This window comes from Podarcis tiliguerta, assembly GCF_965153285.1.
Source record: "Podarcis tiliguerta genome assembly, chromosome: 10".
Classification (NCBI taxonomy): domain Eukaryota; kingdom Metazoa; phylum Chordata; class Lepidosauria; order Squamata; family Lacertidae; genus Podarcis; species Podarcis tiliguerta.
In genome coordinates this window covers 71,478,915-71,494,341 of record NC_139543.1, presented here as the reverse complement: position 1 = coordinate 71,494,341, position 15,427 = coordinate 71,478,915, and the positions used below count along the sequence as shown (strand labels likewise).

General features: G+C 48.3%; 1 protein-coding gene across 2 annotated transcripts; it reads right to left on the bottom strand.

The window, feature by feature from the left end:
* Positions 1–727: 727 nt before the first annotated feature.
* On the bottom strand, positions 728–15,241 carry LOC310659169 (Golgi-associated RAB2 interactor protein 1A-like). Of its 2 annotated transcripts, none has more exons than XM_083402359.1 (6): positions 14,971–15,241; positions 13,997–14,175; positions 9,217–9,472; positions 6,720–6,832; positions 4,575–4,633; positions 728–1,164 (listed from the first exon to the last, which is right to left on the bottom strand). In XM_083402359.1, exons 1-6 carry the CDS (start codon positions 15,109–15,111, stop codon positions 872–874), a joined length of 1,041 nt encoding a protein of 346 aa, XP_083258485.1. In that variant the 5' UTR covers positions 15,112–15,241; the 3' UTR covers positions 728–871. The 2 variants fall into 2 exon arrangements, with proteins under 2 accessions (XP_083258485.1, XP_083258486.1); XM_083402360.1 differs by having other exon boundaries at positions 728–1,095; positions 14,971–15,233.
* Positions 15,242–15,427: the final 186 nt, after the last annotated feature.

Genomic DNA, 15,427 nt, shown 5'->3' with positions numbered 1-15,427 from the left:
TGGATTCTCCTTCACTCAACACTTTTAAGCAGAGGTTGGATGGATACCTGTCGTGTAAGATCTAGTTGAGATTCCTACATTGCAGGGTATCTGTTCCATTCCAGAAGTAAGCTCCAAAACCAAAGCGTTCCAAAACCAAGGCGCGGTTTCCCATAGAAAGTAATGCAAAACGGATTAATCCGTTCCAGACTTTTAAAAACCACCCCTAAAACAGCAATTTAACATGAATTTTTACTCTCTAAGAAGACCATCAATCCATAAAATGAAAGCAATAAACAATGTACTTCAGACACACAATCAATCCATCAGTAGCTAAACTGGGTTCCACACAAAAACAAAACAAAAAAGAGCCACAAAAATGCAAAATAAATAGTAAAAACAGACAGACCTCAGCGTAACACTCAATTTGGAAGTATAACACGCAAAATGGAGCATGTTCAGCTGCTGAAAACAGTTTGCAAACCGGCACACTTACTTCTGGGTTCACAGTGTTTGGCTTCCAAGTTGTTTGAATACCAAGGCATTTGAGAACCAAGGTACCACTGTACATCCTCCCAGCCCTGTGAATGCTAGAAATTGCAGCGGGGGGGGGGGCATTTCTGGCCACTTTCCCTTCGTCCTCCCTGGCATGAGAACTGAGGACAAGAAAGGGGGCAGGAACATAAGCCAGAAATGCCAAGCCACCCCCCTCCCCCCCCCTCGAAAAAAGTGCTGCCCACCATGCCGCTCACACCCAGCCATATAGTTTTATTACGCTTTGGATTTCTCTCTCTAGTCTCTGCCAGCTGGTGCCTCAGTTTCCCCAGTGGCATCGCTGCCCAGCCTTCATCTCCGGTGCCCAGACCGAGCCGAAGCGCCTCTGCCCGTCTCTCTACTTCAGGCCTGCGGCAGCCAGGCTGCTCAGCCGGTTGAGGGGCTGCAGCCACGAAGGCGTCTCTTGCTGCCAGAGTCCGTAGCTCCTGCTGTCCATCCAAGGCAGGAGGTCCAAATCCGTCTCGGAGGGCCTGAGCTCTCGGCTGTGCCGGCGGGACATCTTGGAGAGGCGCCCTTTGCACCGGGCGCAAACCAGGGGGGCGGGCATGTCGTAGAACAGCACTGAGGGGCAGAGCACAGGGAAGCGGGTGAAGGAAGCAGGAGGGCTCAGATCGCACCGCAAAGGCGCCCCTGCAAGGTGGAATTAAGGGGTCAGGCATGAGACCACCCCAAGCACTGGGGCCCATATATATGCCCTCCTCACCACTCCAAACTGTGGAACTGGCACTGCTATGGGTGCCTCATAATCCCCACCCTGCCTTGGCAAGCAGATACACTTCTAACTCCCTGCCCATTGACACCGCTTTTCGGCACCGAGTAAAATTTTTGTCGAGTTGAGTTATTTTAGAGTTATTGCTTAAAAATGAAGAAAAAAAAGAAAACTACTAAAAACATTACACCCCAAAATTTTCAATAACACCCCCCCAAAATTTTCAGTAACAAAGCACATTGACCTAAAAAAAATTACTCAGCTGCTGATTTTATGTATGCTAGATTCATCACTGTTGAATATTTTAATTGCCGATAATAATCAGACTGTTTTATTATTTTCGCAAACCGCTCTGAGGTTTTCTACAACCAAGCGGGCTGTAAATTTCATAAGGTAAATAAAATGTATTAGCAGCCTCTGAGCAATGCGGTTTTATCCCACAGAGGAGGGCTAATACAATTGTGGCTATAGGTGGTCACAGAAGATCTGGTCTGGCGGGCCTTAGTCTGAGCAAGGGAGTCAGCGTGGGCTAGTGGTTAGAGTGCCAGACCAGGACCTGGGAGAGACTCGGGTTCAATTGCCCCCTCAGCCCTGAAGCTTTCCCTGGGTGTGCTGGGGCCAATCACTGCCTGTGAGCCTAAACCACCTCCCAGGGCTGCTGTGGGAATGAAATGAGGACTAGGTCCTGAGAGAACAGGGGTCAAATTCCCACTTGACCCTAAACTCACTGGGGGGGGGGTCCCTGGAGGGCGGTACCTGCCATCTCTCAGTCTAACCTACTTTACATGATTGTGGGGAGGATTAAAAGAGGAGGAGAAGGAAACCACATATGCCCCCTTGTGGTCCTTTGAGGAAAAGGCAGGATATAGATGCAATAAACAACTAAATAAGCAGCAATGTGCTTCCTTCTGTAAACAATCCCATATTTAGAACCACTAATCTGGATTAAGGTAAAGGTAAAAGACCTCTGACAGAAATCCAGTCATGAACGACTCTGGGATTGCGGCGTTCATCTCATGTTACTGGCTTAGGGAGCCAATGTTTGTCCGCAAACAGTTTTTCTGGGTCATGTGGCCAGCATGACTAAGCCGCTTCTGAAAAACCAGAGCAGTGCACAGAAATGCCATTTACCTTCCTGCCAGAGTGGTACCTATTTATCTACTTGCACTTTGACGTACTTTTGAACTGCTAGGTTGGCAGGAGCAGGGACAGAGCAACGGGAGCTCACCCCGTCATTGCGGGGATTCGAACCGCTGACCTTCTGAGCGGCAAGCCCTAGGCTCTGTGGTTTAGACCACAGCGCCACCTGCATCCCGCATTAATCAGTGCCAAATGGTTAAACCTGCCCTGCCTGGGGGCTCCAGCTCCTTGCAGTTCTGAAAGTGGGAGTGTCTGGTGCCTAGTTAGGAAACGGAATTCCTTCTTCCTCTCCAGAAGATTCTGGCACCCGTTTTCTGTCTTAGCGGTTCCTCTTCTGGAGTAGGCATCCCAATCATCGGCCCTCCAGATGTTTTGGCCTACAACTCCCATGATCACTAGCTAACAGGACCAGTGCTCATGGATGATGGGGTTTGTAGTCCAAAATATCTGGAGGGCAGAAGGTTGTGGTTGCCTGTTCTGGAGTTTCCATCCTATCTGCGGCTACAGCTGCTCCATTAAAATTGAAGGAGCCTCTTGGCTCAGCTGGGGTGGCTTCGGAGTTTGTGAGTTGCCAGTAAAAAGGTGAAGGCAAAGGACCCCTGGACAGTTACGTCCAGTCAAAGGCGACTATGGGGTTGTGGTGCTCATCTCACTTTCTGGCCAAGGGAGCCAGTGTTTGTCCACAGATAGCTTTCCGGATCATGTGGCCAGCAGGACTATACTGCTTCTGGCACAACAGAACACTGTGACAGAAGCCAGAGTGCACGGAAACACTGGTTACCTTCCCGCCACAGCGGTACCTATTTATCTGCTTGTGCTGGCATGTTCTTGAACTGCTAGGTTGGCAGGAGCTGGGACAGAGTAATGGGAGTTCTCCCCGTCACAGGGATTCAAACTGCCGACATTCCGATCGGCAAGCCCAAGAGGCTCAGTGGTTTAGACCACAGTGCCACCGGGCGCCAGTGCCCCCCTTTGAAAAGAGACAACTTAGCCTCTGAACTCCATGCACCGGTAAATTCCAGGCTGGGCTACTGCAATACCATTTACGTGGGGCTGCCCTTGAAGATGCCTCGGAAACTTCCGCCATCCTAAAACGCAGCAGCCAGATTCCTGTCTGGGGTTCTCATATAACCCCCATTTTAAAACAGCTGCAGTGCTTGGAGGTTCATTTCCAGGCCCAATTCTTTGTGTTGGTGTTTAAAGCCCCAAATGACTCGGGCTGCAAATACAGTGGTACCTTGGTAGTCAAACGGCTTGGCGCCCGAACAAATCGGCTCCTGGATGCCACAAACCTGGAAGTGAGTGTTCCAGTTTGCAAACATTTTTCGGAAGCCGAACGTCTGACACGGCTTCCGATTGAGTGCAGGAAGCTTTTGCAGCCAATCGGAAGCCACGCATTGATTTTCGAACAGTTTCGGGAGTTGAATGGACTCCCAGAACAGATTAAGTTTGAGAACCAAGGTACCACTGTGTCTGAAAGGCCACCTCCTTCACTACAGGCCTTTTCGGGTGCTGGGATTGGCAGAGGTGGGGGGCTCTTGATGGTTCCTCCACCCTCAGAGACTTGGGGTTGGCGTCCCGGGGGCAGAGGGCTTTCTCTGTTGTGACCCCTAAACTGTGGGCCTCCCTCCCCACAGAGGTTTGCCTGACACCTTCATTACTCTGCTTCCATCCCATAGCGGAGACGCACCTCTTTGATCTGGCTTTCGCCACTCAAGGTACATGTCCTTAAGGACCTGCCTTCATTTTACAGCTGGAGGTTGTTTTAATCTGTTTTTAACTTTGTCCTTTAATGCCTTAACTCGTGCTGGCAATAAATAAATTCATAGCAATAATGATAGCTGTTCCCTCCAGATGTTGCAGGACTCCAGCTGCTGGCATCCTTTACCATTCGCTGTGCTGGCTGGGAGTTATAGGGCAACACAGCTGGAGGGCACCCAGTTGGGGCAAGACTCCTCTGCACCCAGAGCCATTTACTTTGACCCTCATCCCCAGCAGATCCTACGGGCCTTTGCCATGCCATGCACCTGCTCCACTTCGGAGACAGAGACCTGTGTCTGTCCCCACCCACCTCCTCCCTCTGCCTCTGCACACCTGGGATTTGCAGAGGCTCATGGGCATCTCATGGCAGGTCTGGTGGGTGCTGGCTATTGGCAGAAACAAGCACTTTTTTGAGGGGGGGATTCCTTACCTTTAAGGTCATTGGACAGAGCCGAGAGTTCGTCGTTGTAATCTCCCTGAAAGGACACCCTGTCAGGGAAGGAGACAAAATGCAACACAAGGATGTGGCTTAAACTATATGGAATGTGCCTCCAAGATCTGTGTTCTATTTTAGTAATGCTAATAATAATAATTAAAAAATATTATAATTACTACTATTATTATTTATACCCTTCCCATCTGGCTGGATTTCCCCAGCCACTCTGGGCGGCTCCCAACAGAATATTAAACAGAATAAAACTTCAAACATTAAAAGCTTCCTTAAACAGGGATGTTAAAGCTCTGGTTTTCCCAGTAGTGATGTATGGGAGTGAGAGCTGGACCATAAAGAAGGCTGATCGCCGAAGAATTGATGCTTTTGAATTATGGTGCTGGAGGAGACTCTTGAGAGTCCCATGGACTGCAAGAAGATCCAACCTCTCCATTCGGAAGGAAATCAGCCCTGAGTGCTCACTGGAAGGACAGATCCTGAAGCTGAGGCTCCAAGACTTTGGTCACCTCATGAGAAGAGAAGACTCCCTGGAAAAGACCCTGATGTTGGGAAAGATGGAGGGCACAAGGAGAAGGGGACGGCAGAGGACAAGATGGTGGGACAGTGTTCTCGAAGCTACCAGCATGAGTCTGACCAAACTGCAGGAGGCAGTGGAAGACAGGAGGGCCTGGCGTGCTCTGGTACAGGGGGTCATGAAGATTCGGACCCGATTAAATGACTAAACAACAAACAGGGATAGTTAATCTGCAGAACTCACTCCCACAGAAGGCATAAAAAGAGGCTGCCAATGGCCGATTCTGTTCTCACAGTTGCCAACTGGGTGCCCATTATGGGAAACCAGCAAGCAAGAATAGAGCACAAGAGCAACTCTTTCCTCTCCAGTGGTTTCTAAAAACTGGATTCAGAAGTGTCGCTGCCTCCCTCTATGAATCCTTTTTTAAAGCCATCTCAGTTGGTGGCCACCACTGCCTCCTGTGGCAGAGTGTTTCATCGTTTAACTTTAATTGTAGAGTTGGAAGGGACCCCAGGGGTCATCTAGTCCAACCCCCTGTAATGCAGAAATCACAACCAAGGCATCCACCGCTAAAGCAACTTCTTTGCCTTTAAAGCTCATTCCACTTTCCCAGCCATCGCACAGCACAGAGTGGACTTTGCCGCTCTGGGGTGATCCCTGCTTGTCCGTTTTCTGCCCCTCCAGCCCAGAGCTGCCGTTTCCTCCCCACTGACCTGGGCAGCCACCCCCACCCCCAGGCTAGCCCCAGGCAGAGGAAGAGGAGTCCTGCCCAGTCTCATTGCCTGCCAGCCATTCCCAGGGCACCCTTTGATGTGTTAAAAATGTACTCTCGAGCCTGCAAGAAAACACTCCAGCTGTTGTGCCATAGAGCACTGAGAAGTGCCCATTAGGACATCAACCAAGGGATCCAAATTATCATTATTATTTATTAACTTTGCATGCCCCCCCCCCCTTCATCCGTAGATCTCAGGGCAGTTCACAGCATAACTGGCAAGAAAGGACTAAACATTCTGACTAAACATCAGGAAGACACAAGAGGTAGTGGCCTCTCCTCCTCCTTTGAAGGTCTTTATGCAGAGGTTGGGTGGCCCCCTGTCAGGGATCCTTTAGCGCTGGCTCCTGCATTGCAGGGGATTGGACTGGATGACCCTCGGGGGTCCCTTCCAAACCTACAGTTCTATGATTCATTGGAGGTTTTCCAAAACTCCTTCAAACTACGGCACTCCCCCCCCCCAGGAGGAAATAAATGGTGGCCACCAACTTGGAGGGCTTTAAAAGAGGATGAGACAAATTCATGGGGTCATGGTGGCTATGCTCTGCTGCCAGCGCTTCCGGACCCCAGAGGGGTGAGTTGCCCTTGTGTGTGCTTGCTGCTTTCCCACGATGGGCATCTGACTGGCCACTGTGAGAACAGGAGGCTGGACCAGACTGGCCTGACCCAGACGGCTGTTCTGATGTTCTTAGATCAACTCAGGTTGGGCAGCCGCCTGCCTGGGATGATTTCTGCTGCGAATCCTGAATTTTATGGGGTTGGGCTAAATGACCCTCCCAGCTCTGCAATTTTGTGTCCGTTGGTAACGAGCCCCATGAAGTAAGTCCAGGCCACTTACTTCCTCTTGCCTTTGTCCTTCGGGGGGCTTTTCGAGATGTGGGTGAGGGCACCCGTCCCCTTCTTGCCGGCTTTCTTCATTGCGCTCCTTCCCCGGGTCGCCCTGTCCACGTACTGAAGCCATAACAGGGGAGGGCGAGAACCAGAGAAGCTGCTGTGAATCCAAGGCACCCCCCATTCCCCCTGGCTGCCCCCCCCCCGGTTCATTTATTTATAACAAATATCTGTATGCCGCTCTGTCATACAAATGCATATCAAAGCCGTTTCCAGCAATCATGACGCAAAACCTTGCCAAAGTTACAAACAAGCACAGATTAGCCATCCTTCAAATTTTTTTTTGCAGTCATTTAATTTTACAGTTTACTATTAGATTCGAATGGATTATTGAATATTGCTTTATTTAGTATAAGTAGTTTAAAATAAACAAAATCACTTTAAAATATATTGTGACTTTTCACACTGGATCAGATTGTTAATGTTTTATGCTTTATTATGTTTTTATATGTGTTGGAAGCTGGGGTCTATATTATTATTATTATTATTATTATTATTATTATTATTATTATTATCATCATCATCATCATCATCATCATCACCATCATCATCTCCACTTGGAGGTGGTGGCTCACTGGCACAGTCACTGCCTCTCAGCCAAACCCTCACAGGGTTCTTTTTGCGATTAAATGAAAAGCAGGAAAACCATGTAATATCTGTTCTGCATTTGCAAGAACCCGGGTTTTTTTAGTGTGGCAACTCTGGAACTCCTTGCCTCTTGACAGCAAGCAGGCGTCTTCAATGCACTCTTTCCGGCGCCCACTAAAAGCAGCTTCTGTTTAGACCAACCTGTCCAGATGCCAAGAAGGTTGGCGTGAATTCTAGCCTGTTTCAGTAGAGGCAGTGACCATTTTAGGTGCGTCTGATATGTGCATGACTGCCCAAACACAAATCACGCTAAACCCTGAAGCGACTCAAAAATGTCACAAAAAGGGACCGAATGGGCCAGTGGTGGAACAGGGAGTTTGCAGGTTTTTTCAATGGTGTTTCAAATATACACTCTTTCACTTAAATGTATCTGAATGTAACCCCCACATAAATGGGGGTTTGCCTGTATTTTAACTTTCTGTACGTTTTAAAGTATTGTCGCAAAATTTTTTCGGGTTTATCTTTTTGTAACCTGCTTTTTGTAACCCACCCCTTACAATCAAGTGGTGTATTAATATAATATAATATAATATAATATAATATAATATAATATAATATAGTGTTAACAACCTTGAGCTCCTCAGAGAAAAGAAAGGGAGTGGAAACGCAAATGAAAGACACAAATAATGCATCGCCCAAAGACGGAAAATTCACACGGAGAGCTTGGACAGCCCAATAAGGCAGCCAAACCTTCTGCAGCCCTGGGCAGCCATTTTTCCCTGAGTGACCTCTCCCTCCGACTTGCTCCAGCAGAGTGTTGGGAACATTCCTAACCACCAGCCGCAGCAACTTTGCTCATCTGCTGACGATGGTGACCCCACATCTGCCCACAAGATGCCCAGACACCCCCACATGGGGCCAGAGCAAGAACTGTGGGAATGTTCAGGGCGGCAGGGGAGGATATACTGTTTATTAATATCCTTCCTAACTTGTGCTAGCAAGTTCCTTTACTTAGCAGAGTTACATTCCCCTTTTTACATGCACAGCAGATAGCTGGTTGCAGGCTCGTGTGAACCTCTCACTATTACACAGTTCAGTCTGTCTCAGATTGAATTGTACATTCCTGGTAAGTTCCCTTGAATCCCTCTTAAAAGAATAAAGACGCCACAATCTTATTCAAAGTCAATAAAATAAGTTTACTCACATCAGTTCACAGTTGGATTCCTGAAGGCAGACTTAGTTACAAATATGTACATGTGGATCTACCCCATATGGGGGAATAATCTCGGTGCTTCTGCTAGCTGAGAGCTAGCAGAGCAGTCCTAGCTAAAAGCTGCTCAAATGAAGAACAGAGAAGAAAAAAAGGGGGGGAAGGGTGCTGTGTGACTATCCTTTTGGCCACACCCACCTTCTATTACATACAAGAGGAAGGAGGCTCAAGCCAGGAAGAACAGGAAGTTTCAACTGGCTGGACTAAACATCCCCTGTCATGTCTTCTCTAGCATTGCAAGGAATGTTGTACAGTGGTACCTCAGGTTAAGTACTTAATTCGTTCCAGAGGTCCGTTCTTAACCTGAAACTGTTCTTAACCTGAAGCACCACTTTAGCTAATGGGGCCTCCTGCTGCACCTGCGCCGCTGGAGCACGATTTCAGTTCTCATCCTGAAGCAAAGTTCTTAACCCGAGGTACTATTTCTAGGTCAGCGGAGTATGTGACCTGAAGCGTATGTAACCTGAAGCGTATGTAACCCGAGGTACCACTGTACCTGACTGCCTCTCCTGGATCACATCCCACAAGAACCACCTCCGCCAAGACCTCCCTGTGCCGGAGTTTGCGAGAAGAGCAGCCCCCTTACCTCACCGGAGGAGCTGCTGGAGGGGCTGCTGCCGCTGGGGACCAAGCTGTGGCGGATGCGAATGTTGGGGTCCTTGGTGGTGATGGAGAGGCCCTTCTGCAGGATCTCGGCCAGGCGGCTCCACAGGGCAAAGACGGCTTGGGGGTGCTCCTGGTGCAGCTGCAGGTAGTAGACCTTCCCCGTCACAGTCTGAACGCGCAGGATGCGCTGGGCTTCATCGTGGACGGACAGGCGGACGTAGCGCAGGGGGAGCAGCCTGGGGCAAAGCGGCGGAGGCGGTCAGGATATGGGCGCTGCTGGGCGGGGGAGGCTCAGAAACAGTGTGGTGCAGTGGTTAGGGTGTTGAATTAGGACATGAAGTGCCGGGTTTATGTATAAGCTAAACAAGCTCTAGCTTAGAGCCCAACTCTGCTTGGGGGGCCCCAAAAAAATTAAAGGGAAAAAACCCTGGGTGTACATTTCGAAAATAGAAGATAAAAAGCTAATAAAATAAAACCTACATACAGCAACAGTGTTTTGTGCTATGTAGGCTCCTGTGATGTATGTCATGGGCCCTGCCTGCTCACCTGCTCCCTAAAACATAGCTGTCAACTTTTTTTTTTTTTTTTGCTGAATTAACCAATTGAATTGGAATGCAAGAAGGGGAGGTGTGGGGTGGTCAGGGAAATAAGTAAATGAAAAATATGAAATGGAAAGACTGATTTGTTTTTAAAGGTTTTTATTTTGTATTTTTTCTTCTTTTTATTACTTTTTATTTTATTTTCTTCTCTAATTTTTGTAATATATTGAAAACTTTAATAAACATCTTATAAAAAAAACAAAAAAAACATAGCTGTCAACTTTTCCCTTTTCTTGCGATAAATTCTATTCGGAATAAGGGAATTTCCCTTTACAAAAGGGAAATGTTGACAGCTATGTCCAAAAATATCACAGGTTTGCTCTTTCTATATATAGGGTGCCTACATTCCGCATGGACTGGTTGCATGGAGACATGTGCTAATGGCTTGAGATACCTATTAGGTCCATCAGTGACCATATAGCATATATTCAACACAAAAAACAGTGCCCATTTGTTGTTGACAGAGGACAGTTGGACATATCAAGGGCCCCATTACCTTCAGGAGCTTAGGGGCTCATCAAACCTAAATCCGGCCCTGAGAACACAGGAGAGACCCAGTTTCGAATCCCCCCTTAGTTGTGGAGCTCACCTCAGGCCAGACTTTGCCTCTCTGCCTAAGCTACCTCACTATTGAGTGATATAAAAGGTAAAGGGACCCCTGACCATTAGATCCAGTCACAGATGACTCTGCGGTTGCGCTGCTCATCTCGCTTTACTGGCCGAGGGAACCGGCATACAGCTTCCGGGTCATGTGGCCAGCATGACTAAGCCGCTTCTGGTGAACCAGAACAGCACACAGAAACGCCGTTTACCTTCCCGCTGGAGTGGTACCTATTTATCTACTTGCACTTTGACGTGCTTTCGAACTGCTAGGTTGACAGGAGCAGGGACCGAGCAATGGGAGCTCAACCTGTTGCGGGGATTCGAACCGCCAACCTTCTGATCGGCAAGTCCTAGGCTCTGTGGTTTAACCCACAGCGCCACCCACGTCCCCATTGAGTGATATAGAATGCAATAAATAAAAATAAGTGAATGAATAAACCATCCGACACCCAGGCGCTAAGATGGGCAGAGATGGGAGGGAACCCCAAAGGCCATGAAGCCCTACCCCCCTGCAATGCAGGAATCACAACAAAGGAACCCTGGACATCCAACCTCTGCTCAGAAACCTCAAATGAATCCTAGACTCGGAAGGGAACCCCAAGGGCCATCAAGTCAAGCTCTCTGCAATGCAGGAATCCTTTTTCTGTTTATCTTGCCCTTCATCCAGAGATCTCAGGGTGGTTACAATATAAAAGCACAAAATACATGTTAGAAACACCCCCAATGGGCGGCTATCCAGCCTCTGTTTAAAAAAAGAAGCAGAGCCCACCGTGTCCAGAGGGAGTCTGTCTGTCAGGAGCACGGCAGCCCTGAGTCCCCCAGGGACACAGAGAGCCCCCCCCCCCCGCCCAGGATCTCTTGCAAAGGAGCCCACCCCCAGCACCTTCCCTGCAAACCCCTCTGCCCCAGGAAGACACAACATTCTTCCTCAGCTGGGCATTTGAAGTGCTTGAATAATTTTACCCTCATCGTTTGCGTTGTGAATGTGAACTGGTTATATACCCCCCCCAAAAAAAAATCTTACTAGGATGAAGGGAGGGGATATCATTGTTTAAATACATTTTATTTTTTTTACTTTATATCAGACATAGGCAAACACCGGCCCTCCAGATGTTTGGGACTACAATTCCCATCATCTCTAGCTAACGGGACCAGTGGTCAGGAGTGATGGGAATTGTAGTCCCAAAACACCTGTTATACCTAATTGCAAATTCAAAAGTATCCCTATCATGTTTTATGATTTCCTTGATATTGTATGTGGGCTGGAACTGGTCTGTGACCGAAATATAATAAAATTCATTCAAATATCTGGAGGGCTGGAGTTTGCCTATGGCTGCTTTATATTGCTTGATTTCTGTGAGCCACTCTGGAAATCTTTTATCTAGCCAGGTAAAACAACCCCGATTTCAATCTGGATCAGAATTTTAACTTTTGCATGTTTTAAGGTACGGTTGTGAATTATTCTTCCTCTTACTGTTTTACCATTTTGTAAACCACTTTTGAGGGATTTCCCCCATCAAACAGTGTACAGTGGAACAAACAAATAAATATGTTCCCCCTTGACCACTATGATTGGCAGAGCTGGCCCTGACAGTCTGCTTCCTCAATTTTTTCTTGTGGCAGCAGCAGCTACACTTCGCAACTCCCTGCCTATTGACACTGCCTTCCCTGTGCTCTTTCTGGCTCAAAACATCTCTGTTTAAACAAAGCCCACCCAGATATTTAGAATGCAAATGTGCGCCTGGATCAGTTTTTAGCTTTTTTGTAGAACGTTTTTAAATTATTGCTAATTCTTTTTTTAAAAAAATAATATTTATTAGAGGTTTAATAACTACAGAAAAAGAAAAAACAACAAAAAACAATAAAAAATTTAACCAACAATACATCGAAAATAAAAACAAAAACAATAAAAACAATACATTAAAACAACAAGAAAAACAAAAACATTTAAAAACACATCCAATATTTCCATATCTGTACCTTTCATTTACTTGTTTCATCGACCTCCTCACACCTCCCTTTTTTGTATTCTAAAGGTAAAGGTACCCCTGCCCGTTCGGGCCAGTCTTGCCAGACTCTAGGGTTGTGCGCTCATCTCACTCTATAGGCCGGGAGCCAGCGCTGTCCGCAGACACTTCCGGGTCACGTGGCCAGCGTGACAAGCTGCATCTGGCGAGCCAGCGCAGCACACGGAACGCCGTTTACCTTCCCGCTAGTAAGCGGTCCCTATTTATCTACTTGCACCCGGAGGTGCTTTCGAACTGCTAGGTTGGCAGGCGCTGGGACCGAACGACGGGAGCGCACCCCGCCGCAGGGATTCGAACCGCCGACCTTTCGATCGGCAAGCCCTAGACACTGAGGCTTTAACCCACAGCGCCACCCACCTCCCTTTCTGTATTCTAGTTCATAGCTATTTCAGCAAATCCTTTCCATCTTTCTCAATTTTTTGTTCTATAATTTATCTTAACACAATCTAACTTTAAATTTTCCACTTTGGCCCATTAACAATCAGTTTTTGCTTAATTCTTTATAACATTTCTGCTAAAACCATATAACTTCATTCCAGCATTCTTAAATTATTGCTACTTCTTTTCATTGACAATTTTGCGGGATTTTCCGTAAACCACTTGGGAGGTGTCTTATTTGATTACAATCAAGCAGTCTATTAATTTCGTGAAATAACTGTGCTATTGTCAATAAATGATACAAATCAAGGCCGTGCAGAGCAAACTTGCCTATCTTGCATTATTCCTCTTATCACCCCCAGAGGGAGAGCTAAGCATTGCAAAAGTGCTAGACCAGGGGCCAGCAACCTTTTTCAGCCTGTCCCTCGGACCATGTGGGGGTCCAGACTATATTTTGAAGGGGGGGGGAATGAACGAATTCCTATGCCCCACAAATAACCCAGAGATTCATTTTAAATAAAAGTACACATTCTACTCATGTAAAAACACGCTGTTTCCCAGACGATCTGCAGTCCGGATTGAGAAGGCAATTGGCCGCATCCGGCCCACAGGCCTTAGGTTGCCTACCCCCGTGCTGGACTACAGTGGTACCTCGGGTTAAGTACAGTGGTACCTCTAGATGTGAACGGGATCCATTCCGGAGCCCCGTTCACATCTAGAAGCAAACGTAACCAGCGACGGCACGTCTGAGCATGCATGCATCGCTTTTCGCTGCTTCTGCACAGGCGCATGATGTCATTTTGATGGTCTGCGCATGCGCAAGCAGCGAAACCCGGAAGTAACGCACTGTTACTTTCGGGTTGCCACAGAGCGCAACTCGAATGCGCTCATCCCGAAGCACATTCAACCTGAGGTATGACTGTACTTAATTCGTGCCGGAGGTCCGTTCTTAACCTGAAACTGTTCTTAACCTGAAGCACCACTTTAGGTAATGGGGCCTCCTGCTGCTGCTGTGCCGCCAGAGCACGATTTCTGTTCTCATCCTGAAGCAAAGTTCTTAACCCAAGGTAATATTTCTGGGTTGGCTGTAACCTGAAGCGACTGTAACCTGAGGTACCACTGTATACCAACAGATCCCTTTTCTGCACTTTACCTGGTCAGCTCTAGAGGGGGGCGCCTTAAAGCCTTGCTGTGGCTCCTCCGGATCGGGACCCTGTGACGCCCCATCAGCAAGACGTTGGGGAGCGGCAGGCAGGGGTCCGAGGAAGTCACTCCCATGGTCACGATGGTGGGCGAATTCGTGATGTCCACCCATTTCCCCTTCTTGGTCACCTGTCAAATAACAGCAAGCACCCCCGGCCCAAACCAGGCTCAAATCACAAGTTGGAAGGGGACATCCCAGGGGCCATCTAGTCCAACCCCCTGCAATGCAGGAATCTCAGCTGAAGCCATCTGACCTCTGCTGAAAAACCACCCGGGGGGTGGGAGCCAACAGTGTGACACGGCAGCTAAAAAAGCCAATGCAATTCTGGGCTGAATCAATAGGAGTATAGCATCTAGATCAAGGGAAGTAATAGTGCCACTGTATTCTGCTCTGGTCAGACCTCACCTGGAGTACTGTGTCCAGTTCTGGGCACCACAGTTCAAGAAGGACACTGACAAACTGGAACGTGTCCAGAGGAGGGCAACCAAAATGGTCGAACGCCTGGAAACAATGCCTTATGAGGAACGGCTAAGGGAGCTGGGCATGTTTAGCCTGGAGAAGAGGAGGTTAAGGGGTGATATGATAGCCATGTTCAAATATATAAAAGGATGTCACATAGAGGAGGGAGAAAGGTTGTTTTCTGCTGCTCCAGAGAAGCGGACACGGAGCAATGGATCCAAACTACAAGAAAGAAGATTCCACCTAAACATTAGGAAGAACTTCCTGACACTAAGAGCTGTAAGAGACAGTGGAATTTGCTGCCAAGGAGTGTGGCGGAGTCTCTTTCTTTGGAGGTCTTTAAGCAGAGGCTTGACAACCATATGTCAGGAGTGCTCTGATGGTGTTTCCTGCTTGGCAGGGGGTTGGACTCGATGGCCCTTGTGGTCTCTTCCAACTCTATGATTCTATGAAAGGGGAGCTACCTGGATGAAGTTGCTCTCAAAGACCGCTGAGTTGGGGAACAGGTTGTAATCCGGGGAGCGGACCAGCTGGCACAGCAAGCCCCCTTCCAGGCCCAGCTCCTCCCCAGCACTGTGCTTGCGAGCCAAGGCCCCTCTAGACATGGGCACTCAAGGGGGTGAGCATGCCTCGGGGGGCCTCCGTTGCCACTCTCGGCCCTCCCTGGCCCAGCCAGTCAAGCCAGCCAGCAGCAGCAGCAGGGCTCCTCTGCTGCCGCAGCATCAGCGATGACACCCTGCAGAGGGGCGGGGCTACCTGGCTAAAGCTGTGATGTCACACTGGCCAGCGGGGGGGGCTGTTCCTGGAAGGGGGCAGTTGCTGCCCAGCAGAGGCATCAGCAACACAGCTGGGGTGTTGTGTATGTGAATTTCTGTTCCTTTTCGCCCTTCTGGAAGTAAGCTTCTGGGTAGCACAGAATGC

Excerpts from the sequence above, each read along its gene's own strand:
- LOC310659169 (XM_083402359.1), bottom strand. The coding sequence starts at position 15,111 with ATGTCTAGAGGGGCCTTGGCTCGCAAGCACAGTGCTGGGGAGGAGCTG. Across the intron at positions 6,833-9,216 it reads CCAGCAGCTCCTCCGGTGAG|TACGTGGACAGGGCGACCCG; the intron begins GTAAGGGGGCTG and ends TTATGGCTTCAG. Across the intron at positions 4,634-6,719 it reads AAGGACAAAGGCAAGAGGAA|GGTGTCCTTTCAGGGAGATT; the intron begins GTAAGTGGCCTG and ends CTTCCCTGACAG.